At 46.5% G+C, this 22,251-nt stretch overlaps 1 protein-coding gene across 1 annotated transcript in view; it reads left to right on the forward strand.

Moving 5' to 3' along the window:
• TAOK1 (TAO kinase 1) overlaps positions 1–22,251 on the forward strand; it is a 59,898-nt gene that overhangs the window by 13,009 nt on the left and 24,638 nt on the right. The window contains exons 2-4 of the mRNA XM_080983328.1: positions 13,808–14,034; positions 16,122–16,193; positions 19,993–20,094. Of these exons, the coding sequence (XP_080839454.1) occupies positions 13,903–14,034; positions 16,122–16,193; positions 19,993–20,094 (306 nt within the window). The 5' untranslated portion in view covers positions 13,808–13,902. The remainder of the gene's footprint in view (positions 1–13,807; positions 14,035–16,121; positions 16,194–19,992; positions 20,095–22,251) is intronic.

A 22,251-nucleotide genomic window follows, 5' to 3' on the forward strand; every position in this document is an offset into this window, starting at 1 on the left:
TGTTTTGTTTTTATTTTTGATTATGTATTTTGTGGTTTTATATCTTTATCCAGTCAGTCGCTCTGAGACCTGCAGTTATAGGGCGGTATATAAATTTAATAAATTACAATAACCTCCTTGAAGAGGTTTTTAAAAAGAGGTTTTCTAGAGGAGACTTTGCAAAGGTGTTTGTTAAACAGAGCTAGCTGCCTGACACATCAGTTATTTTCTTCTGATAGGTTTAGTAGATGTTTGTCTGGATGCAGAAATCTTTTCCGTGTGCTCTGCAGCCTTTTCCACAGGAGCTGCCTCTTACTTTGTTGCTCTGCTGAACAGGCCCTGGATACCCAGAGGAACCAGCATCTCTTGTGTGTCACCCTGAATGAGACAGGCACGATGAATGGCCATCCTTAGCATTAGAGGCCCTGCAAAGAGCCCTTACTTGTTCATTGCTATTTCGGTGCCTCAGGTTTAAGATGACACCACTTCTAATGCTTCACCAATTGCTCCAGTGAAGTTCACATTTACTGCCCTTTAAAGTTCTCTTGGAGGTTCTGAAGCTTAAGTGGCATGACCTCAGGGGGAGGTAGCTGACGACTCTGTCTCATACAGCTGCTCACAGGACGCCTTCCACAGATTTGCTCCTTTTTAGCTGGTGAAAGATGTGGTGGAAGAAAGTGTCCTCCCCCTCCTGCCAGAAGAGATGAGCCCCTTCCTAGACACTCAGCATAGAAATACAGTAAAATTCCCTGTCCCTTTTCTGCCAGCCCCCAGCATGGCTAATACCTCTTTTTTTTGCAGGCCAGTAGCTTTCGAAGACTAATGTGCAGTGGTGTGTTAGTGTGAGGTAAGCTCAAGGGAGGGGCTATTTGCCAGTCAAGCTTACAAGTCACAAAGCTTCTACCTTCTGAACGCTGCTGCCTTTTACAGACACTTCCTAAACACAGTTACAGATAGGTAGCCGTGTTGGTCTGCCATAGTCAAAATAAAAAAAATCCTTCCAGTAGCACCTTTAAGACCAACTAAGTTAGTTCTTGGTATGAGCTTTCGTGTGCATGCACACTTCTTCAGATACACTGAAACAGAAGTTGCCAGATCCTTCTATATAGTGAGAAGGTGGGGAGGGGTATTACTCAGAAGGGTGGTGGGAATGGGAGATTGGCAGATAGCTGAGATGAGCCTGCTGACGACTTTTAACGACTGTAATAGGTCTTACAGGTCTTACTTCCTAAACACTTCAGTCATGTGTCTGTGTATCTGTGAGAGAGAAACCTGGGGGGTCCAGTCCAGCTCTGTTGAAAAACATGCGAGTATTGCATGGGCATTGCTGTGAGGATGGATTGTATTTTTCTTTTTCCCCTGAAATGTAGAGGGACAGGACTGAAATCCAAACACCACCTGTGATACTGAATCCCATGAGTGTGGAATAGCAGAAGTCTAATAGAGGTGAAAGGCTGCGTAGACCTTTTTGGCACAAATTGCAACACTTAACAATACTGCGCTTGCAGTTGTCAGTGAACTTCATAGGTAGTAAGTGCCTTTTGAATGCAGAGGAACTAGCTTCCAAGAAAACACAGTATTGCAGGATGGTGCTATGAGGTGACTGCTGGCCCATGAAATAAAATGGAGGATACATAAATGTCTTCAGAGAGGTGTGAAATGCTCACTGCTTTGTGACTGAGTAATAGGGACAACTTTTAATTCTGCACCTTGTAGATGGATTTCTCTCTTCCAAATGCCCTTGATTTGCACCCTCAATGTGGACTGTCTTCAGAGTCAAAGAACTGAAGAAGTTGTTGTTTGTTGCAGTGCAAATTCACACAGGGAAGTCCTCCCTGAGCCCCACTGAAATGAGCAGGAGCCAGCAAAGTTCATTGTGGCTTTTGCACTCAAACCTTAATTTGCTGATTCATAGCCTCACTTTGTCATTTGACATGGATAGAGGCTATGGCGTGCCAGTTCTATATTTCAAGCATATTTTCAATTTAATTCTGCTTTCAGGCGTCATTAATAGGTAACAGTGAAAGGAAAAAACTTGGTGAAACTCTCAGTTTGCCTCCCTATTCATAAAAGAGATAATAATTCTCACTGTCAGCTGAAAGCCATTCAGGAAGAATTTAATGGTGTGTTTAGAGGATAATTTTAATCTCTGTCTCATGCACTCTGTGGAATTGTAAGTAACCTCATGCAACATAACAGAAAATCCCTTTCCTCCCAGGCCCTTTTGAGCAATTGCGGGGATGAGGGGGTAGGTGTGTGTTTGTGGGGGAATTATTAGAGGAGGAAATTCATTTCTGCTTCTACATTAAATACTGCAGAAGGAAAATAATTTGACAACTGGAACAGTGGTTGCTCTGCATCTGGCTTTGATGCTGCAAAATCCTGTCCTCAACTTTGGACAAGCATTTTTAAAAAAAGAAGCATTGCCGTTTCATTTAACATTATGTCCTCAGTTTTGTCCCATGTGAAATTGTTTCAAAAACCCAGCTAGCAGTGCTTCTGACTAGAAAGTTGTGAGAAGGGAAATGTGAGGGTCTGAATGACCCTCCAATAACCCCAAAGAAGGTTTAAACAAAGTTAGAAACTTCACCAGTACGAAAATCTTCAAATAATTTATTATTCAGCAACTTCACATGAGATTTTAATGTTGCAATATGTTTTCTTTAAGGCTTACTGGATATTTTATTTTCAGAAGTTCTTGCTCCTGCCATCCAGAAACTAGCTGTAAAAGTAAACTAGTCATGTGATAGGAGTCCATGCATACAAGAGGAGATTGCAGTTATGTGCAAACATTCCCTTTATTGTGATAGGATTGACACATGTGCAAAACTTTTAATTGTATTTTCTCCAGATTGCCTCAGGTGCCATTCCAGAGGTGGATTATATGCCTCTCAGGCTTATAGAAGGCAGCCTGTTAACATACAGGGCCTGGAGTTAGCCTCTAGGAACATCACACTTGATCCTGTCTGCGTCTGTCAAATGTCTCAGCAGGAAGTGTGTGGTATCTTCCCCTGCAAGAATTATTCTAGAGACCATAAGGTGCCAATGTTATATATGTGCAATTCCTGATAAGTTCCAGTGTTTCTTCTCAGTGAATATTATTATTAATCAAAAGACCTCAGAACGTATGCTCATCTTCACCAGATCCTTAAGGAACCCTCATGTACTACAAACCATGAAATAAACCTTAAACATTCCTAAGGGACACACAAGTAGATTACCTTCAAAGTAAAAGAACACAACAGTTGGCTGGTTAGAAAATGCATCCCCTAATAAAACACGTACTGGAGTTCTGTCTCCAGGCATGGCCATTGTGGTGAGGACTTTTGTTTTGTAATATTGGAAGAGAAGAAATAAGAAAGCAGACAACTGTGCATCGCGAAAGAAAAGTTTATATGCAATAGCTTGGGGTCTTCCTTGTACCCCCTTCACATGCAGAATGTTTAGTCACCATGTACTTTGGCTTTTCCTTCTTACACACCAGCATCCCACCAATGGAGGCTTTCAACAAATGTAATGCAAATCAGACCCCCCCCCCCCAACATGTATTCTTCTCCTAACAGCAATTAGGTCTCATTTAACGAGAAGTTATATCGGCAAATTAAGTGTGTTGCAGTGGGGATCTTTCATGGGCCTGGAAGTGGCTTATTTTTATGTATGAGTGAATTTGAAGAGAAGATTTATTCATTTGACACACTAATTCTTGGCAATATTGTTACATGGTGACAACAATTATATAGGCGTGTTTCTACTCTGGAGGTAGGATGTCTTTCTGCTTTTTATAAGTGGATTGACTCTAAAGACAATAATGCACAATTTGAATTGCGTTTAAGAAGTCCACAGATTTATTGAGGTAGAATCCAACTGGAAGGAACCCAGAGGGTCATCTACTACAACACCCTGCAATGCAGGAATCTTGACATAGAATTGTATAGTCATAACCCTAAACATACTGGATTTTATCAATACTCATATTCAGAATAGACCTGTTGAAATTAGTAGGCCTGTGCAAGTCATGTAGAGTAATTTCAACCATAGCCCCCTTAATTTCATGGGATTTTCTCTAAGTAGAATTTAGCTGGATACAATTCGTTATTAACAGATTGCCATATAATAATAAAAATCGCATAAGAAAATCAACTTTCTTACCCTTCCAGGACATTTTAGGATTATCGTAGGCGTACATTGTATAGACAGTCCCACTAGATGAGAGACTTGTGGTGTACAGCAGTAGTCCTCAAGGAGAATGTGCAGTACCTTCCTGTGACATAGAGGTCTGCCCTTCTCTACAATGGCACCATTGGGTGGTTTTCATGGCATGAAGAGATGCTTATTTCCCTGTGCTCATGAGAATATTGCATCAGAGGTTTCCTTGCTTTGTCTCAGTGCATTCTCGCTATCAGGTTTTAACTTTTAGAGCTCTCCACTTCACACATGGTGACTTACAAATGTTGACTGATGGAGAAAATCAGACAGGGCTCTTCCCAGCCTCACCTAGAGATGGAACATGGCACAATCTGCATGCAGATCAAGTGCCCTACAGATGATCTTTGCTTCCTCTCTTTACCACCTGCCACTTGAGATTGCTTGGTGTGAAAGTGCCATACCTAGCATGTCCATAAGTAAATTGCCTCACTATTATTATTATTATTTGTTACATCTGTACCCCTTCTTTCCTCCAAGGAGCTCAAGGTGGCATACAAGATTCTTCCTCTTCCCATTTTATGTTAAAAACAACTCTCTGAGGTACGTTAGACTGAGAGATGGTGACTGGCTGAAGGTGACCCAATGAGTTTCATAGATCAGTGGGAAATTGAACGCCAGTCTCTCAGCTTCAAGTCCAGCACTAGAAGCTGTCTTCCTGGTCAAATGGAACAGTCCCCCCCTCTCTTTCCCAACCAATCCAATTAATACAACACTTGGGGGTGATTCTGTACTCAGTGGTGCACCAGATAATTCTGCCTCCAAACAGGGAATTTAGACTGATGACCTTGATCAACAGAATTCAACACAAGAGGTCAATCAAGATCAAAATAGTCACCCTCCTTTAGGGATCCATTGTTTCAAATATCAAGGCCCTGCCATGGGCTTCCTTCCTTCTGTTGTTTGATAGCAGAAAACAGTGAGCAGGGATGATGGGAGTTGTAATTCAGTAACACCTGCAGAGCCAAAGGTTTCCTGCAAGATTCGTCTCATCTTGCTGCTTCCTTGACCCTAGTGGGTGGGCAAATCTTTAGCCAAAAGTGGGGGACCTCAGTGACAGAGCAGCAGGATATATTGATTATGGATGCCAATCTGAGGCTCCTCCATGAAGCCAGGAAATAACAAGGCACTCAACAAGCACATCTTTGACCTTTGGTCTGTTACTTTGGCACTCTAATAATGGGCTCTTTGTCTTCAGACACAGCAGACACATCAAGAAATTGTTCAGCAGGCCTCTCTCTCTCTGTGCTTCCCTCAAACCTCAAAATATGAAATAGGCTTCTCTGGACGGTGAGGTGGCAACTTGCGGGAGGTTAGAGATGGGGGCAGGGAAGTTAAGGGAATTACCGTATTTTTCGCACCATAGGACGCACCGGACAATAGGACGCACTTTGTTTTAGAGGGGGGAGAACAAGAAAAAAAATTTCTCCCCCTCTCTGCCCAGCGCCCCTTCAGGGAAGTGGCAGGAGGCGCTGCGCAGAGAGGGGGAGAACTTTCCCCCTCTTGTTTTCCCGCTCTAAAACAAGGTGCCGTTTAAGGTGCGTTCAGGCGGCTACCTTGGAAGCCTGGAGAGCGAGAGGGGGCGGTGTGCACTGACCCCTCTCGCTCTCCAGGCTTCAGGTTCATTTCGACCTGCTCTTTGGGGCTGGCGGGGGGAAGCCCACCACCAGCCCCAAAGAGCAGGTCAGGGAGCAGCGGAAAGGCACAGCAGAGAGGCTCCTGCCATAGCCGCCCGTCACCTCTCCAGCCGGGAGAGCGCGCGCGGGGCTAAAGCAGCCCCCTGCGACCCTCTCCTGGCTGGAGAGGTGACGGGCGGCTATGGCAGGAGCTTCTATAGCCGCCCGTCACCTCTCCAGCAGCCCCACGCGCGCTCTCCCGGCTGGAGAGGTGACGGGCGGCTATGGCAGGAGCTTCTATAGCCGCCCGTCACCTCTCCAGCAGCCCCACGCGCGCTCTCCCGGCTGGAGAGGTGACGGGCGGCTATGGCAGGAGCTTCTATAGCCGCCCGTCACCTCTCCAGCAGCCCCGCGCGCGCTCTCCCGGCTGGAGAGGTGACGGGCGGCTATAGAAGCTCCTGCCATAGCCGCCCGTCACCTCTCCAGCCGGGAGAGCATGCGCAGGGCTAAAGCAGCCCCCCACGACCATCTCCCGGCTGGAGAGGTGACGGGCGGCTATTGAGGCTCTTGCCATAGCTGCCCGTCACCTCTCCAGCCGGGAGAGGGTCGCGGGGCTATGGCGTCTTCGCTCCATAGGACGCACACACATTTTCCCTTCATTTTTGAAGGGAAAAAAGTGCGTCCTATAGAGCGAAAAATACGGTAGCCTGCTCAAGTCCCTGACAGCTTAAGAGAACTACCCTGGAGGAGAGGGGGGGGTTGAGGGGGGCAGGAACTCTCCTTGCTGCTCTTGACACTTCAGTGTTTTGTTGCAGATCCGACTTGTCCTCCCAGTGGCACAATCTGGATTGGTTTGTTCTTCAGTGAGATAGCCTGAGTTGTTTTAAACCCAATACTCTGCTGCACCAGGGTGACTACACTCATGCATGCATCCATGTGCGTTGTGCTTAGGAGAGATGTGATGCTCCTCCCCACCCCAGGCCATGTATTTCCTTCTGGTATTTAAATGTGGCCCTTCACACTGTAACTAATCCAGCTTTTAAGCCAATTTGCTCAGTCAATTCTCTCTTGCCTTTTTCACTTTCACTGTAACAGGTAGAGTATTGGAATTTGGGGAGGGGTGGGGGCTTTAAGACTGTCCATAGGCCAAACCTGGATTTCCATGTTTCATGGTCACTCTCCTCATTCTGAAGAAGGGAGAGCAGATGAGATGTTTGGACAGTTGGGACTTTCAGCTCCAGGCTGGGTCCTTTTAGGACAGATGTGTCATTATTTGTAACCTGTCAGAACACAATAAACGCAGGCAAAAAGGTTGAGACAGCATCTTTATCAAGGTGGGTAAAAGTTTGTGTTATGCAAGCCTATAAGGCCCCCAAGGCTTCTCCTCTTCTAGCACAGGCCGCAGTCCCTTCTGTAAGGGCCAGCTTCCTGGGCAGAGCACTTTTAATGTCTCAGCTTCATTTAGGAGTCCGTTGTGGAAACCTCAATCTATTCAGTTCTTTTCTCTGATCCTCAGTTCTTTTTCCAGTCTCCAAATCCTTTCAGGTGTCAGTCCAAGCCCACTCCTCTGTAACAGTGGCAAGTGAGATTGGTAAATAATTTTTGCCTTGAACTCATGGAAAACCTGAACATATTGTCTCTCCTGAATTTGAAAGGTTTTTTCCTGGTTACTTCCCTGCTCTGGGTCTGTCAAGGGGTAGGAAACCTCTAGCCCAGGGGCTGAATGTGGCCCTCTGGGGCTCTCTGTGGTTCTTTGGAACTCCTCAGGCCACACCCTTCAACAGCCGGACCTTTACCCTCCTTGAGTGTTTCTGCCTGCCTGAAATGTGTCCTTGAACTCTGATAATGATTATTGGGGTGTTTGAGAGTGTGTAGGCATGTGACCCTCAGAAGGGAAGGTGGCCCTCAGCTGAAAAAGGCTCCTCACCCTTGGTTTAGGTCTAGGCAAAGTAGGCAAGGGAGTCCATTGAGGGACGTCAGACTCTCTTTACAATAGCTTTGGTTTTCTCCTTCAGAATATTTATTTTACTTTGGAATAACTTCTCTGAGAAGCTACAGGAAGGGCACATAGGATTCCTTGATGCAGTCGCTCCAATTAGGGTGTGTGTTCTGTGTGTGTGTGTGTGTGTGTGTGTGTGTGTGTGTTTTGCCAAAGCCTGAGAGTAGTCTGTTGGAGCTTTCTGTGGGATTAGGTTAAATGACGGAGCCAGCATTATGCTTACTCTCCATTTTGAGTCCGGCTGCCTTTTTTTATTGGATTTAAGTGTTGCATTGTGTCTGATTACATTGTGTGGGATTTGTCTTTTTAAATTGTGTTATTGTGCAGCACTGAGAGATTATGGGCATCTGATAAATAAGCAAACAATACCAACTGGTGCGGCGTCACCTGAGGTGCCCAATTGGGTTAGGGTTAGACTTCAGACCGAGATGGCTAACCTGGCATTTCCCAGAGGTTGTTGGCCTCCATCTCCCAGCAGCCTGCATGACCATTGGTGAGGGATGATGGGAGCTGCATTCTAGCACCATCTGGAGGCCACAGGTCCCCTATCCCTGCTTTAGGACAAACCTGAAATATTGCTCTGCCGATTATTACAACCATTTCTGGATTTGATAGTGCGCATATAGTACAGCCTTTCCCAAGCTGCGACCCTCCAGAAGTTTTAGATAACTGCACCTATTCACAGCAGTGGAGGGCCTCACCACGCCTGTCCATGTTGATGGAGGGCCTTTCTGGGCCAATCCAGAGTGGTGGAGGGCCCTGCTGCGCTTCCCCGTGGGAGCGGAGGGCTTTCTGGGCATCCCCACAGCAGCAGAGGGCCTTGATGGGCCTCCCTACAGCCGTAGAGGGCCTCCCTGGGCATCCCCACAGAGGTTGAGGGCCCCATTGCACCTTTCTGTTAGGCGGGGGCTGCAATGCACTTCCCTGGGGCAGTGGAGAGCTTCCTGCGGTGGTGGAGGGCCATGCCACGCCTTCCCATCGCGGTTGAGGACTTTAAAATGTAAAGAAGTAGTAGATTTAATAAAAATATTAAATAAACTTCCATATAATTTATTTAATATATTTTAACTAATTTAAGAGTAGTTAAGTGATTTACTAGTCAGGTTGCATCTGCTTCCCCACTCGGAGGTCTAAGTGGAATTTGTGCGTGCATAAGCCCTACTGAGTTCAACTAAACTTACTTCTACTTTCCTGGGAGCAAGCCCCATTAAATTCAGTAGGGCTTGCTTGTGAGTAGACATGCATTTGCTTGCACTGCTTACTGACAAACATCCTTTGCACCATTCTCACACAGTACCCGACCTCCCATTTTAGCATAAGGTAGCCAGCTAAATCTTCTCCCCTCCATCTGCCCCCCCATGGAAAGCCCCCCCCCCCAAGCCCTCATCCCTCCAATCTTTTCCTTTTTATCAAAGGGAGGGAGGGCAGGTAGGCTAATTCAGCAGAAAATGATGCTCAGGACCCACTGGTCTCCAAGCATCTAAAACTGGGGCTTCATCCTCATAATAAGTGTTGGAGCTGTAGTAAGGGCATTGACATCTTAGAGTAGCTCCAGAGCATGTGGACTAAAAGTGTCCCGTTTTGAAAAGAATTATATGACCATAGTCAGTTATATCATCCAAGCTGTATATTACTCTTTAATAACATAATTTTATGACTTATACCAGCTTCCTTTAGCAGAAAGTAGACCAGACAGCAAGAGCTTTCTCAATAAGTTAAATAAAAATCAAAACTGGTAAGCTGCACTGATGCCTCAAAGAGGCCAGGAGATTTTGGAGTTATTGGATTTAACTGTCAAAGAAATGAAACTAGCGTACAACAGAACCAACTGTGAAAACATGTGGTACTCAAAATGACAAGCAGTTTGGGGATCTGCAACATGACACCCTCCCCAACCCAAAGGAAATATTTTTTTCTTGCTGTGCACAAGGGGATCCAGTTCATTCAAGTCGTTTTTCATGGGATCCCTGAATTCTCCTGCAATTTACTGCAAAAGCTTCATTGTTTAGCATTCTCATGGTACACCAGATGCCCTATTAAAGGCAGTGGTGCCATGGGGAGGACATGAAAGGTGATGGCCTTGCTAGGCCAAACTCTTAAGCAACCCTTCAGGAGGGGGCAGGGATATTTCTAACAGCAGCTAGAAAAAGAGCTTGCACAGTAATTAAAAAAACCATTGGTCATAAAATAATATAATGGCTAAAGCCACAGACTCATAACAGGTACTCCCTCTTTCTTTATCATGCAAAGTTTAATATGGCTTTATTCTGTGAACCCACCCACTCACCTGCCCTCAAAAATATTTCTTGGTCCAATATGAAACAGGTGCTTGCTGTTTCATGGTAAATGGAGTGAAAGGTAATAATTAAATTACGAAGCATTAAGTACAGGGTTTTTAGTGGGTTGGGATTGGGGATATGATCCTTGACGCCCCTGGTTAAAGTCAGATCTGCTTCCACCTGGTTTCTGGGCAGCCGATGGCAGAGATTCAGATGAATGTGTCTGGAATCACAGAAGAAAACCTTGTGGTGACCTTGACCCAAAATGAGCTAAAACATGGGTAGGCAAACTAAGGCCTGGGGGCTGGATCCGGCCCAATCACCTTCTAAATCCGGCCCGCGGACGGTCCGGGAATCAGCATGTTTTTACATGAATAGAATGTGTCCTTTTATTTAAAATGCATCTCTGGGTTATTTGTGGGACATCAGAATGCGTTCACCCCCCCCCAAATAGTCCGGCCCCCCACAAGGTCTGAGGGACAGTGGACCCGCCCCCTGCTGAAAAAGTTTGCTAATGTGGCTAAAACTCACATTAGGCAACCATGGCAACAAAGGAAACTGACTTCTCTGCCCCTGCTAGGGACATGATATGTCAAGGACCATGACTTCCATTTGAAACTACCTGTCAATTTTGATAACCCGTTGAGGCCCTTTTGCGCATTCTGCCAACAGCTGAGGCACCATTGGGCCGCAGTGGCTGGTATGGTTGGGCAGGGATACCAATAGTAGGTGTTGCCAAAGCCAATGACAAGCAGAGTCCTCCCCCCCCCCCCAGCTTTCTTCCCCCCCCCTCCCTGCTGAGATGCATAATGGCAACATTGAGGCTGAGGAGGCAGCTGGTGGGGAGTGCCACCCTCTGGACCCTCTGAGAAAGAAGGCAGGTGGGGGGGGGTCCTTGTCATCCTAATGGACCAGCCTACACTGCCCTTGAGGGTGTGGCTGATGTTACTCAGGATGTGGAATTCCTTTTGCTGGAAAATTTATTGAGCTCCATTCAGTTCCAGGACCTTTTAAAAACAAAACAAAAACAAAAACCTTTTACCTGTTGCTTAGCGAATATTTTTTGTTGTATTTGTCAGTTTAATTTGCTGCGTGTTTGCTTCCATTGTTTTGTTGTTTCCTTTCTGAACGTGTCCCCCCCCCCCCCATTTTTTGTGTGAAATTGGCTTTGGTGATGTCAGCTGCCTGGAGCATTTCCCTTTGGAACTGGGAATTTCAAATGAGAGCTGGAGAGTTGGTGGATCCGCTTTTAAGCTTTACACAAAGGCATTGGATCAGTCATAAACTGAGTGACCAGAATAGTAGGTTACCCTAAGGTTACCAGATTATTTTTTAATGAATCTGGGGTCACTTTTCAACTTCAACGGATTTTGTATGGGGACTGATTTGTAAATCCGGGGACTGTCCCCGGGAAACGGAGACGTCTGGTAACCTTAGGTTACCCTCCTGCAGCTGAGTCAAACGTGCATGCATTTTAGGGGACATTTTGTAAGGCCACAAAGTGCTTGTTTCCTCCGTAAGTGAATGGGCTGTGTCTTGGGAGGACTCTGCTTGAAGAGTGTTGGCTAGCATTGGAAGCTTGTTGCTGCCCTGTCTCTTGGTGACTCAGAGCTCATCCACATCGCAATGGTGGTGGTTGTGGATGGGAGCAGGCCATGGATGCTACCTCTTGAACGTAGATCTGTTTACCCAGGGAGTACATAGCCTTGCCCAGAGGCAGGTGTGTGAAGCCCTCTTCTCTCTGCTTAACACGAACAGATACGAGCAGGGTGGGGGGCAGCAGAAGGGCATTTGTGGGATTGCAGCATTTGCATCCTGAACAATGTCTTTTTTGTAAGGACCCAGTGCTGCTTAAAGATGGAATATGACCTCATTACTTTTTGAGCCAGGAAGAATTTCTCCCAGTAATACGGAGTGTGCTGTCACTTATCAGCGCCTCGCCCCACCCTTTCTTCTGCTTGATGCTTCTGTTTATTGTTTGTTTTAGAAATGGACTGTAAATGCAAAAAAGTGTTCTATAATCTTAAATTCCTTCTTCAGAGTGAGGATTAAGTTGTAGCATTGTTGGACTTTTCCCTCCTATGTGAGGAATGCGGCAGATAGCATGCTTTCCATGGGGCCTGGCTAGCTTGCACCTAATTCTTTTGGCTGTGTGCAGTGTGTTCCTTTCCACAATCAGCCTTGTTATTTGGCCAAGGGTGGAAGGGGAGGCACAGTTCCAGTAGCCCTCACCCCACCTGCTCTGGGGACCTGATCCGGATCGTGTGCAAAACTGAGCTTGAAAGGGGAACACCAGAGGGGAGCTTGTACCCAGCTCAATCAGTCGCTACCTTCCCTTAAAGGCCTTGTTCAGAGGTGGGGCCCCTTTTCAGTCTGAGGGCTGCAGTCCCTCCTGGGGAGCCTTCCCAGGACTGCATGCCAGTGGTGGGCTGGGCCAAAGGCAAGAGTGGGTGGAGCAACAGGTATAAATTTTCAGCCTTGAACAGCAGGCTAGTGTCTACACACACAAACAAATTGCATGTCCATCTCTGTCCTACATCCAGGCAAGCAAGAGGGTTCTATCAGAGTTCAGTGACACATCTCCAGCAAGAAACTCTCAAGTAGGGTGTGAATCAGGGCCTGGGGAGAGTCCTGAGGGTGGGGGGGGGGAGAGGTATGGAGGGCTGGATTTGGTCCTCAGGGACCTGAATTTCTCCACCCCGGCCCAATAACTTAAAAAGCCAGGGAGAAGGCTTTAGGTAGGGGTAGACTAAAAGTGTGGTGTGGTGGTTTCTAGACACTTACAATATTGGCTGGGTTTGGAAATTGCTGTAAAGTCAGTTCGGTTGCTGCCCTTGGAGAATTAGCAGTTGTTTTCTGTTTGGAATCTCCCCTCCCAAATTTTATATGAAATCATGGGGTTAATTCCTCTTGAAATGGGTTCTGACATTATCTTTTTTATGTTTGGCTAGCAAGAATGTGAATATGCATATGAAGGGGTGGGTAGAGACGAAGGTCTTAAAGATCTGTCAGATTTGACTGCACAGTTTCTACATTTCTGCCTCCATTGCTATAGAAACAGGGTTTGCTGATCTGATGTGGTACTGGGAATACAGTTACAGTGTTGAAGATCTGGTTGCGTATGAGTTTTAATTGTGTAATCCATCTAGGTAGATCTAGGCATGCCTGATTTATGCAAGTGCTGTTCTAATTTGGGAGAAGCAGCATGCATTGAAAAGTGGATGCACACCACTTGGGCAGAGTCAGACCATTGATCCCTAGCCCAGGATTGTCTGCTTTGACTGACAACAACTCACCAATTCTCCCTCCGGCTTTCCAGCCCTGCTACTGCAGATCCTTCATAGAGATGCTAGCAAATGCACCTTGGACTTCCATGTGTGACCCTTAAAGAGGAAGACCCCAGTTTGTTTTCTGTGCATTGTGGGAGCTCTGAGCCCAGTCTCTGAATAGCCTACAGGACAATGATGCTGTGTTGCTGCCTGGAGGAAGGGTGGGATATAAATTTAGTAAATGAATAGGAGTGCCTGCTTTGGATTCCTGCATAGACACAATCTGGTGGCATTCAGGATCTCCTTCCCCTGAAAGCACCTTGCAACGTGGACTGTAGTGGACGCCTTGTGCAAAGAGAACCTTTGCAATGCTGCAGCGGTTGGCCGAGGATTTGGTGTTACCTGTATTTTGATTTCCCTTCCTGTAACGTGCTGCCTTTTCTCTCCCCTGTATCCTTGCAGTGATCCATGCTGAAAAGGCTCCATTCATACAGATGAGCCCAGGGTCGAGGTGGCACTTTAAACCCAGATAGTCAGTTGGCTAACTGCCCAGCAGAATGCCATCCACCAGCCGAGCGGGCAGCCTGAAGGACCCCGAGATTGCAGAGCTCTTCTTCAAAGAAGATCCAGAGAAGCTCTTCACGGATCTCCGAGAGATCGGCCATGGAAGCTTTGGAGCTGTTTATTTTGTAAGAGGGCTGGGGTTGGGCATGGAGGTGCTGTGGGGCACATGGAAAAGAATAAACTCACAGGTAGCTATTGGCAATTGCAAGGTGTCACTTGCCTCACATGGCACCACTAATGAACATTAATGATGGTTGTGCTTTGCCTCTACAGTCAGAAGCAATAATCCTTCTGAATGCCTGTTGCTGGAAACTGCAGGAGCGGAGAGCACTCTCTCTTGTGTGCTCAGGTCCCACAGGCATTTGATTGGCCAGTATGAGAACAGGATGCTGGACTAGATGGGCCACTGGCCTGATCCAGCAGGGCTCTCATTAAGTTTTTATGCACACTAAGGGCCCATTGACTCCTTACTCTGCTATTGGCTGTATCTTCATTAATGCTGAGTTATTCAGATGCTGAGTTATTCTGCTCCTGCGCCTGCTTCCTTTGCACAGCTCTTGATTCATTTGCCCCCCCCTCTTTTTCTCTCCCACTTTAGTTGTTGAGTAGATCTCCCCTCAGAGGGTCTGCATTTTATTTAAGGGCTGGAATAGAAAAAAAGGCCATGTAGACTGATCCCATGTTTACTAAGGTGCTCTGACGGTGGGGGCACTATAGCTTTGCCTGTCCGAAAGAGTGGGTGCACCCACACAGCTGGCTCAAGCCATGGAGGCCTTGACAAGTGCAATCGGGAGGTGTGTGTGTCTTCCTTGTGACCCATGTCACAGGAGCAGGGATAGTGAGGGCTTTGCTTTGTTTCCGGTTCGTCTTGAATTAGAGGTTTGTCATTGAGGCTATTAGTACTCAACTCCAGTGTCCTTGTGAGGGACGAGGAGGGCCTCCCTGGAACAATAGCGGACCTAACAAAAGTGTGTTGTGTGGAAGTGGAGATGCTTTGCAAGGCTGCGTACTGGCATCCATTGTCAGTGTGGCATTGTGGAACACAGCTGGGAATTGTCACCCCACCCCCCTGCAAGCTCCTTGCACTTGCTAGAGCACTGCAGCGTGTGGTCCTGAGGGAGGCAATGCAAGCTCTGAACCAAACGACCTGGAATTTTAACTCTGGCTGTTCTTGAGGCCTTCCATGCACACACAAAAGGCTGGACTTCTGGGTCCTTGTCCTAAATTCTTAGCCCCTTGTCCCTTTTGTCATCCAGCTTTTGGAATTTGAGAGAAGCCTCAGAATGGTCAGTTTCCTCCCAAGAAGGATTAAATCCCTAATAAAATTAGGGATACAGGATCCATTCTGGCCTCGGACACCCTCAAGCTTTCTTCTCTTTTTGTGGCTTCTGTTAATCATATTTATTTTGAATAAGGAGCTAAGCAAATTAGACAAAAATGTTGAACAGTCTTTTCCAGCACCTTCCCTTGCTCCTTCTAACTGGTCAGAGGAAGGGAGCCCTGTTCTCCCACCAAATCAAAAGTGGTTCCCCACCCCCGGCTCATAAACAGGGTATTGCCCAGCCATTACGTCATGTTAGTACTCAGACTGCGTGGAGTCTGCCAGTAATGCAGATTCTTGTGTCTACCCTGCAGTAAATGACATTTTGCATTTTGGTCCTTTCTGGTTACTTGCCAGGCCAAGCCCACTTCCTCACCTTGTTCAGGGGGTGTCATTGCCAGAGACGGTAGTTGTGTGCTTTGCCTATGGAGGCTTTAATTGTGTGACACATCTGCAGAGGTCCAGAGCCATGCTGGGGCTGCTTGATTGGCACCTGTGGTCAAGAGGGGGTTCCCAAATGGCCGGCTGTCAGAACTGGAACCTTGCAGAGGCAAAGGGAGTCTATCCCCAGCACTGGCAGCAGCAACAGCAAAGAGCTTGCTGCTTAGGCTGGGAAGTGAGTCTGACCCAGCAGACTCTGCAGGATTCAAGAGGTCTTGCTTGCTCTAGTGCACAGCTCAGAGACTTTTTTCACTGGGAAGCTCCCTTCCTCTGACCAGTGCTGGGTGCTGACTGCAGTCTATTCCCCAACATCCCCATGTTCCAGCTTCAAGACCTACTGTGGGTTTGAGTCCTGATATGTTGGATTTCAATTTGGTGGGATCTTCTGCTAGCAGAATAAACGCTGTGACAGCATTGTGGTTATTGGTTTGTTTGTTTTGTACATTGCAGGCACATGATGTGCGCACCAATGAAGTGGTGGCCATCAAGAAAATGTCTTACAGTGGGAAGCAATCCAACGAGGTACGTGAAGTGTTTGTGAATGGTTGTGCTGCATCTGCTGACGCGAGTTCATTCAAGCCAGTCTCTGCCAACCTGGTGCCCTTCACAGGTTTTGGACTACAACTCCCATTAGCAGCAGTAACATGGCTATTCGTCAGGGGTGAGGGGAGTTGTAGTCCAGCACCAAGATTTTGTGGGAGGGGAGGCTGATTTAAGCTCTGCAACCATTGGGGTTACAGGAACTCCTCAGGGTTCTTTCTCCAGAATGTTCCCTTCAACACTTCACTAGTTGAACTGCATGCAGAATGAATATACAAAACAAATATAAAGAGCTGTAGTAACCAGTATCTTTGAGCATTCAGTGTCTCTAGGGACTCTGTCATAATGGGAAAATTCAGTCTGTGCTAGAAGAGGAGGGGAATAGGGCTTCAGGGATCCAGGTAGGCAGCAGGTGAGGGACCTGCGGTGTTTGGAATTTTGAGGAGGGAGCCAGAGAGATGAAGTGTGGAAAAGATTGTTCTTTCCCTGAACACAAGAAACATTTTCCTGCCCTCCTCCCTGAGCCTTTAAGAGGTCATTTCCCCCTGTCTTTAAACTTTATATCTGCAATCATGAAGAGTAGAAGTGTGTTTTCAAAAACCCAGGCAGGAGCTGGGATTCTTGGGGATCAGTTGAATGCCATTCAGGGAAGCTTTATTTGTAGGCAGGACCACATCCTTCCAGATTGCACCCTTAGCGATGAAGTTGGAAAGAAGTGCCACAAGAGATGCTCCTGGGATTTCTTGAGTCTTGTTGCTTCTCCATGTTGAATTAGCCGGGGACTGATCAGCTGTCCTACAACCTAAAAAGGGCCTCTTTGTGCAAAATGCATGTTGTTATAACATCAATAGCAAAAGCTGAAACGAACCTAGTGCTGTGGTATTCTGACTTAAGCGCACGTTGGCTTTCCTCTTTGGCCTTCGACATTCCATTCTAAAATTCTGCTTAAAAACAAAACAAAACACCCAAAGCCCCATCGCCTGGCTAGCTAACTAAAGAAAACTTGCTAGGAATGGTAGACATGAATGCAGCAGAGGCACCAGCTCAGACAGCAGAGCTTGCTTGCCTGCAGAATTTAATCAAAGGCAGATCAAGCAGAAGCTCCTCTCTCCCTTTCTGGCTCTTTGCTTTGAACAAATCCGTCCCAAGGAACTTCAGAAAGATGCAGTGGGGAAACGGTGTGAGCGTGGGAAAATTGCAGGCCAGGCAGATTAAGGTCGGCTTTGAGCGCTACCAGCATAAGCAAGCCTTGGAGGTTAGGAATGTCACCCACTCTCCTGGCAACCCTAGATCCGCTTGAGTTCTAGATCCTTGGCTGAAGACACTTTAGTTTCATGTGTGGAGATTTTAATGTTATGCTGTGTTTTAAGAACTGCAGCCCTGTCTGGATTTTGTATGAACTGAAGCTTCCCTTGCCTGCTTTTCAGCCTAAGGGCTGCATTCCCTTTATGGAAATCTTCGTGGGGGGGCACATGGTGGTGGTGGGTAGAGCTGCAAATCTAAACTTCTACTTTGAACCGTAGGCTGCTTTCTACACATGCTCATATACACCCTCCATCCTCTGTCCAGACAAGCAAGATGCATTATCAGTGTTCAAGCACACAGTCCAGCGAGATGAAAACACTCAAGGAGGGTGAAAAACAGGGCTCCTGAGATTCGCCACCTCTGCCTTAACAGAGCAGAGCTATTAGAATGGGGGCGCATCCTGTGCACCAAAGATCAGTTATTGTTAAAACATTTTATTTTCACTATGGAATAACTGAACATGTTTTCAGAACGGCAGGTGAAGAGCCCAGGTGCCAGCAGGCTCTGAGGCTTGGTGAGGGCAGAAGGCCAGGGCAGAACAGCCTAGTTGCTGCTTCTTGCTGGCCTTGTGCCTGAAGCCTGGCACATTAAAAGCCCATTTGGCTGTTAAGTACAGCTTCTGAGGCTTAGTGATCACTGCAAGAGGGGAAAGGAGAAAAGCAGAGGTGTGTGACATGGAGTGTCAGCTACCAGCAGGGGGTTAACACAACAGCACTCTATCTGGGCTGTGAGGACTTATATTTTTTACACAAAAACCAAAACAAAACAATCACATCCTGCTCTGAACTTGCCCTGGTGCTGAACGCTTCAGGGTGAATGTAGAGTAGAATGCCTACCTGCCATGTAAAAATGCCTTTTAGTGGCCCTTCTCCTACCTGTGTCTTGAGGTACTGCAGAACTAGGAGTCCTTTCTCTGTTTTCCCCACACCAGCCTCCCGCATTCCATTTTTATTCTGTTCCCGAAGCCTTGTGCATCTTGTTTAACCATGCAGTGGTGAAAGTCTAATTTATACCTGTTTCTCATCCTGCTGATTTAATTACTATTGGGCTATAAATACTCTGTTCACATGAATGAAGCACATGGCGCCCGCTTCAGAAATAAGGCTGGATTGTCTCCAGTGGGCGGGTGTGTATGTCTGTTTTGAAAAACACAGTTTAAAAACTCTTTCTAGATTGCTCCTCTTTTGCCGAAAGAGAAGGCAGCTTAAGTTGCAGTTACATTTAATCATCATGCCAGCAACACTGAAGGGTGAAATGCAGCTACCTTCTCCTCCGTTCTTGCAGTCATAAGAGTTGGAGGTCATCTATTACACACACACACCAGCTCAGTTCAGGATCAGCTAAAGCAGTGGTTCCTAAACTTTTTTTGGGCCACCACCCCCTTGGCTCCATAAACTCATCCCCAGTGCCCCCTACCCTGTAAAAGGAATAATTCAGAATAGCAGGTTGCACAACCCTTTAAGGAAGATAATAACACTGTAAAATTCAAAAGAGAAGCAATTGATTGCACATTTAGTCAAAATCTACTTAAAACAATTTAGTTTAATTAATTCAACAAAATTGATGCACTTGGTTTAGGAGCTCCCTCTGTGTCAATTTTTCCCCATGGGCCAACGTGGCTGATCAGAGGACTGAATTCCATCTGTGCCACAACACTCCTGCTTAGGCAAGAGCTCTTGGTGCAGCAGAGTAATGCTTATGGCAAATCATTGTTTCTGTCCTCCGTCAGCAGCTGCATTAGGGGCTGCTTGTGCAAAGAAAGATGGAACACAGTGGTTGGGGACCTCAGGCCTGGGGGTGGGGTGGGTGGCAAATGCCAGGCCTCTCTATTGGGAGTCTCCCTAGGATACACCCCTCACTGGCATTGCTCTGTGCCCCCAGCGGCGTTTGCCCGGCTGGGGCGAGTCTTTGAATTGTGCTGATGCCTCTTGCATGCCAGGATGGAGGATAGAAAGACGTGTGGGCGAAGCGACCTCTGACATTTGCCCGACTGAATTGTGGGCTGCTCTACAAAGGAAAGGGTTGCATCCGTTGCTCTGTCCTGGTTTGCCTCTGGCCCTGCCCACCACTGGCAAACGGTCCCCCCCCCCCCATAAAGTTACTCATAAGTGAATGCAGCCCTTGGGCTAAAAAAAAGAAGTTCCTACCCTGTGGTTCAGTAGTGGGGGTCAGTAGGAAAGGCAGGTTGAAATATGGGTTGAAATATGGATAAATAAGTTTTAACTTAAGTTTATAAAGGTCAGCTGAAAGGGGGAACATAAAGGCTTAAGTGAATCTTGTTCTTGAATGGAGAAGGGCAGCTGGTGGCTGAAGAGGAATGTGGCCGTTCCTCTGCCTTGTTGCTTCTGATCTTCTTAGTCCTCTGCTTATGTATTTGTCCTGGTCAGATCATACCTGCCCTCTGCCTCCGATTCCCAAAAAACATTTTCTCTCATCTGTAAAGCTTGACCTTCTCCTTCTTTTCTCCCTTTTGTAGAAATGGCAGGATATCATTAAAGAAGTCAAGTTCCTACAAAGAATTAAACATCCAAACAGTATAGAATACAAAGGCTGCTATTTGCGGGAGCATACAGCATGGGTAAGCGCATCTTTCCTTTCCCTTTGTGGAGCTGTGTGTGTGTGTGTTGAACAGTGTAAAAAGGAAATGTGTGTCTGCTGGCTGAAGGTATTGAATCAACACACTTCGCCAGCACTTGCCTTTTCCCAGTTGTTACCTCCTGAAAGTATGAATTGCCATTTACATTTATCTGAAGGTGATTTACAGACACACCATAAAAACAGCTGTGAGTCTTAAAAACAGTACAAAAAGACAACCACAGGTACATTTAAAAAACAATACAAAATGAGCATCCAAGAAAGGGACTGACTTATTCAGCTGGGACAGCTTGTTTAAACAAAAACGTCTTCAATTGTTCAGATAGTGGATGCTAGTCATTTCTCTACAGGCATGCCATTCTACAGAACTTGGGGCTGCCGCACTAAAAGCCCTTCTCTGAGTTACTGTAGAGCCAACTTCTGATATTTTGGGGACTTAAGGCGGAACTCTCCTGCAGAACGAAGTGACCTACTGGGTATATATGGCATTAAGGCCATATATATATGATCTTTTGAGCTTCTGTAAACTTCTTTGTCCAGCAGGCATTGACTGGATTATTGAGGCAATACTCTTGTCATCCAGTGCCCTTGGCTTGTGAAAATTTTGACCCTGTATGTTAGAGATAGCTGTTTACCTTTTATTTTACCCCCTTGCATGGTTTTATCATCAGACTCATTCCCTGCTTCTACGCTTGCTTGAGACTCAAAGCTCCAGCAAGATTCCTATCATACCAGGCATCTCTCTTGAAAACAAAACGCAGCATCAAAGCTTTGATGAGATTTATGGTATTCATGAGAAGAGTTTGCTCTAACTGAAGCGGCATAAGACATTTGCTCTATTGTATAGATCGCTCATGAAATATTTCGTTAGCTTTCAGCCAGTTCTTGGCCACTCTTTATTGAGAATTGCAATATGGAAGGCCTTTGTGGTCTTTTTATCGGCTTCCCAAAGCTTGTGGCCCTTCAGATGTCTCGGGACTCCCAACTCCCAGAAGCCAGAATGGACAGTGGTCAGGGCTGATGGGATTCCAGCAGTCTCTGGGAGGCTGCATGTATTTCCCCACCCGTGCTCTACACAATGCCCCATAAAACCATCATCTAGCTTCACTTTAAGGCTCTGGGGTCCTAACATACCAGGTGTGCCTAGAAACCTCCAGTCCAAAGTGCCCCTTTAGCCCTTGTTCAAATTTAAGCAAATGTGGAAGCAGCTTTTCAGTCTTCCTCCAACAAGGCTCTCACAAAGTTGCAGTCCAGTTGCTTACTTATTTGGAAGTAACCCCCCCCCCCCCAAATCAGTGGGTCTTGATTCTACATAAACATCTGCTGGAGCTGGCTGCCGGTGAGTGAGCCTTCTGGATGATTGGCTAAATCCCACGTGACACAAGTAAGAGACCAAACTTTCAGCTGGTCTCTTGCCCTCTTAAGCCAAAAGCCTTTGAAGTTTTCTCTCTCCCATTTGGCCTGAATTTCTAGTTATAATGCCCTGACTGCGTGATAGGAGATTTATTGATTCCTCTGGAATTTTAAATCCTAAAGAAATACAAAAATGTGTTCTCTCAGCTTCAACGGAAAGGGGGCAACTTGTGCAAAATCCAAATTATAAGCCTCTTCTTTTGAGAACAAAAGTCAGTTGCTGGCATCCCTGTGTCTGTAATGTCCCTAGGAGAGGAAGTCCCACTATAGAACACTTGGATTAGGGAGGGTAGGCACAGCTCAGACAGCAGAGCAGAAGCTTTGCATGTTGAAAACCCCAGTTTCAGTCCCCAGAATCTCCACTGGACAAAGGCGCTGTGCCCAAGGCTGGGAACGACCTTTGGTGTGGCATAAGCCTGCTTCCTAGGGTTAGTGGAGCCCTGGGCTCCTCTGGCACAAAAGGTAAGACCCGAAGAAGAGCCTGGCTGGAGCAGGCCAATGGCCCACCAGATCCAGCATCCTTCTCACAAGGGCAACCAAATGCAAGCAGGACCCCAAGCATAAGAGCACTATCCTCCTCCTGTAGTTTCCTCCTGTGAGTGAGATATGAATTTAATAAATAAAAATATCAGCTTGGGGCCAGGATACCTCCCTTACACACCCAACAGTTCAGTGCACCCGGCAGGAGTGGGCATCCCGCAGGTCTCATCCTATCAGGAGCTCCATT

This window comes from Podarcis pityusensis (assembly GCF_964106645.2).
Source record: "Podarcis pityusensis genome assembly, chromosome: 15".
Lineage (NCBI taxonomy): Eukaryota > Metazoa > Chordata > Lepidosauria > Squamata > Lacertidae > Podarcis > Podarcis pityusensis.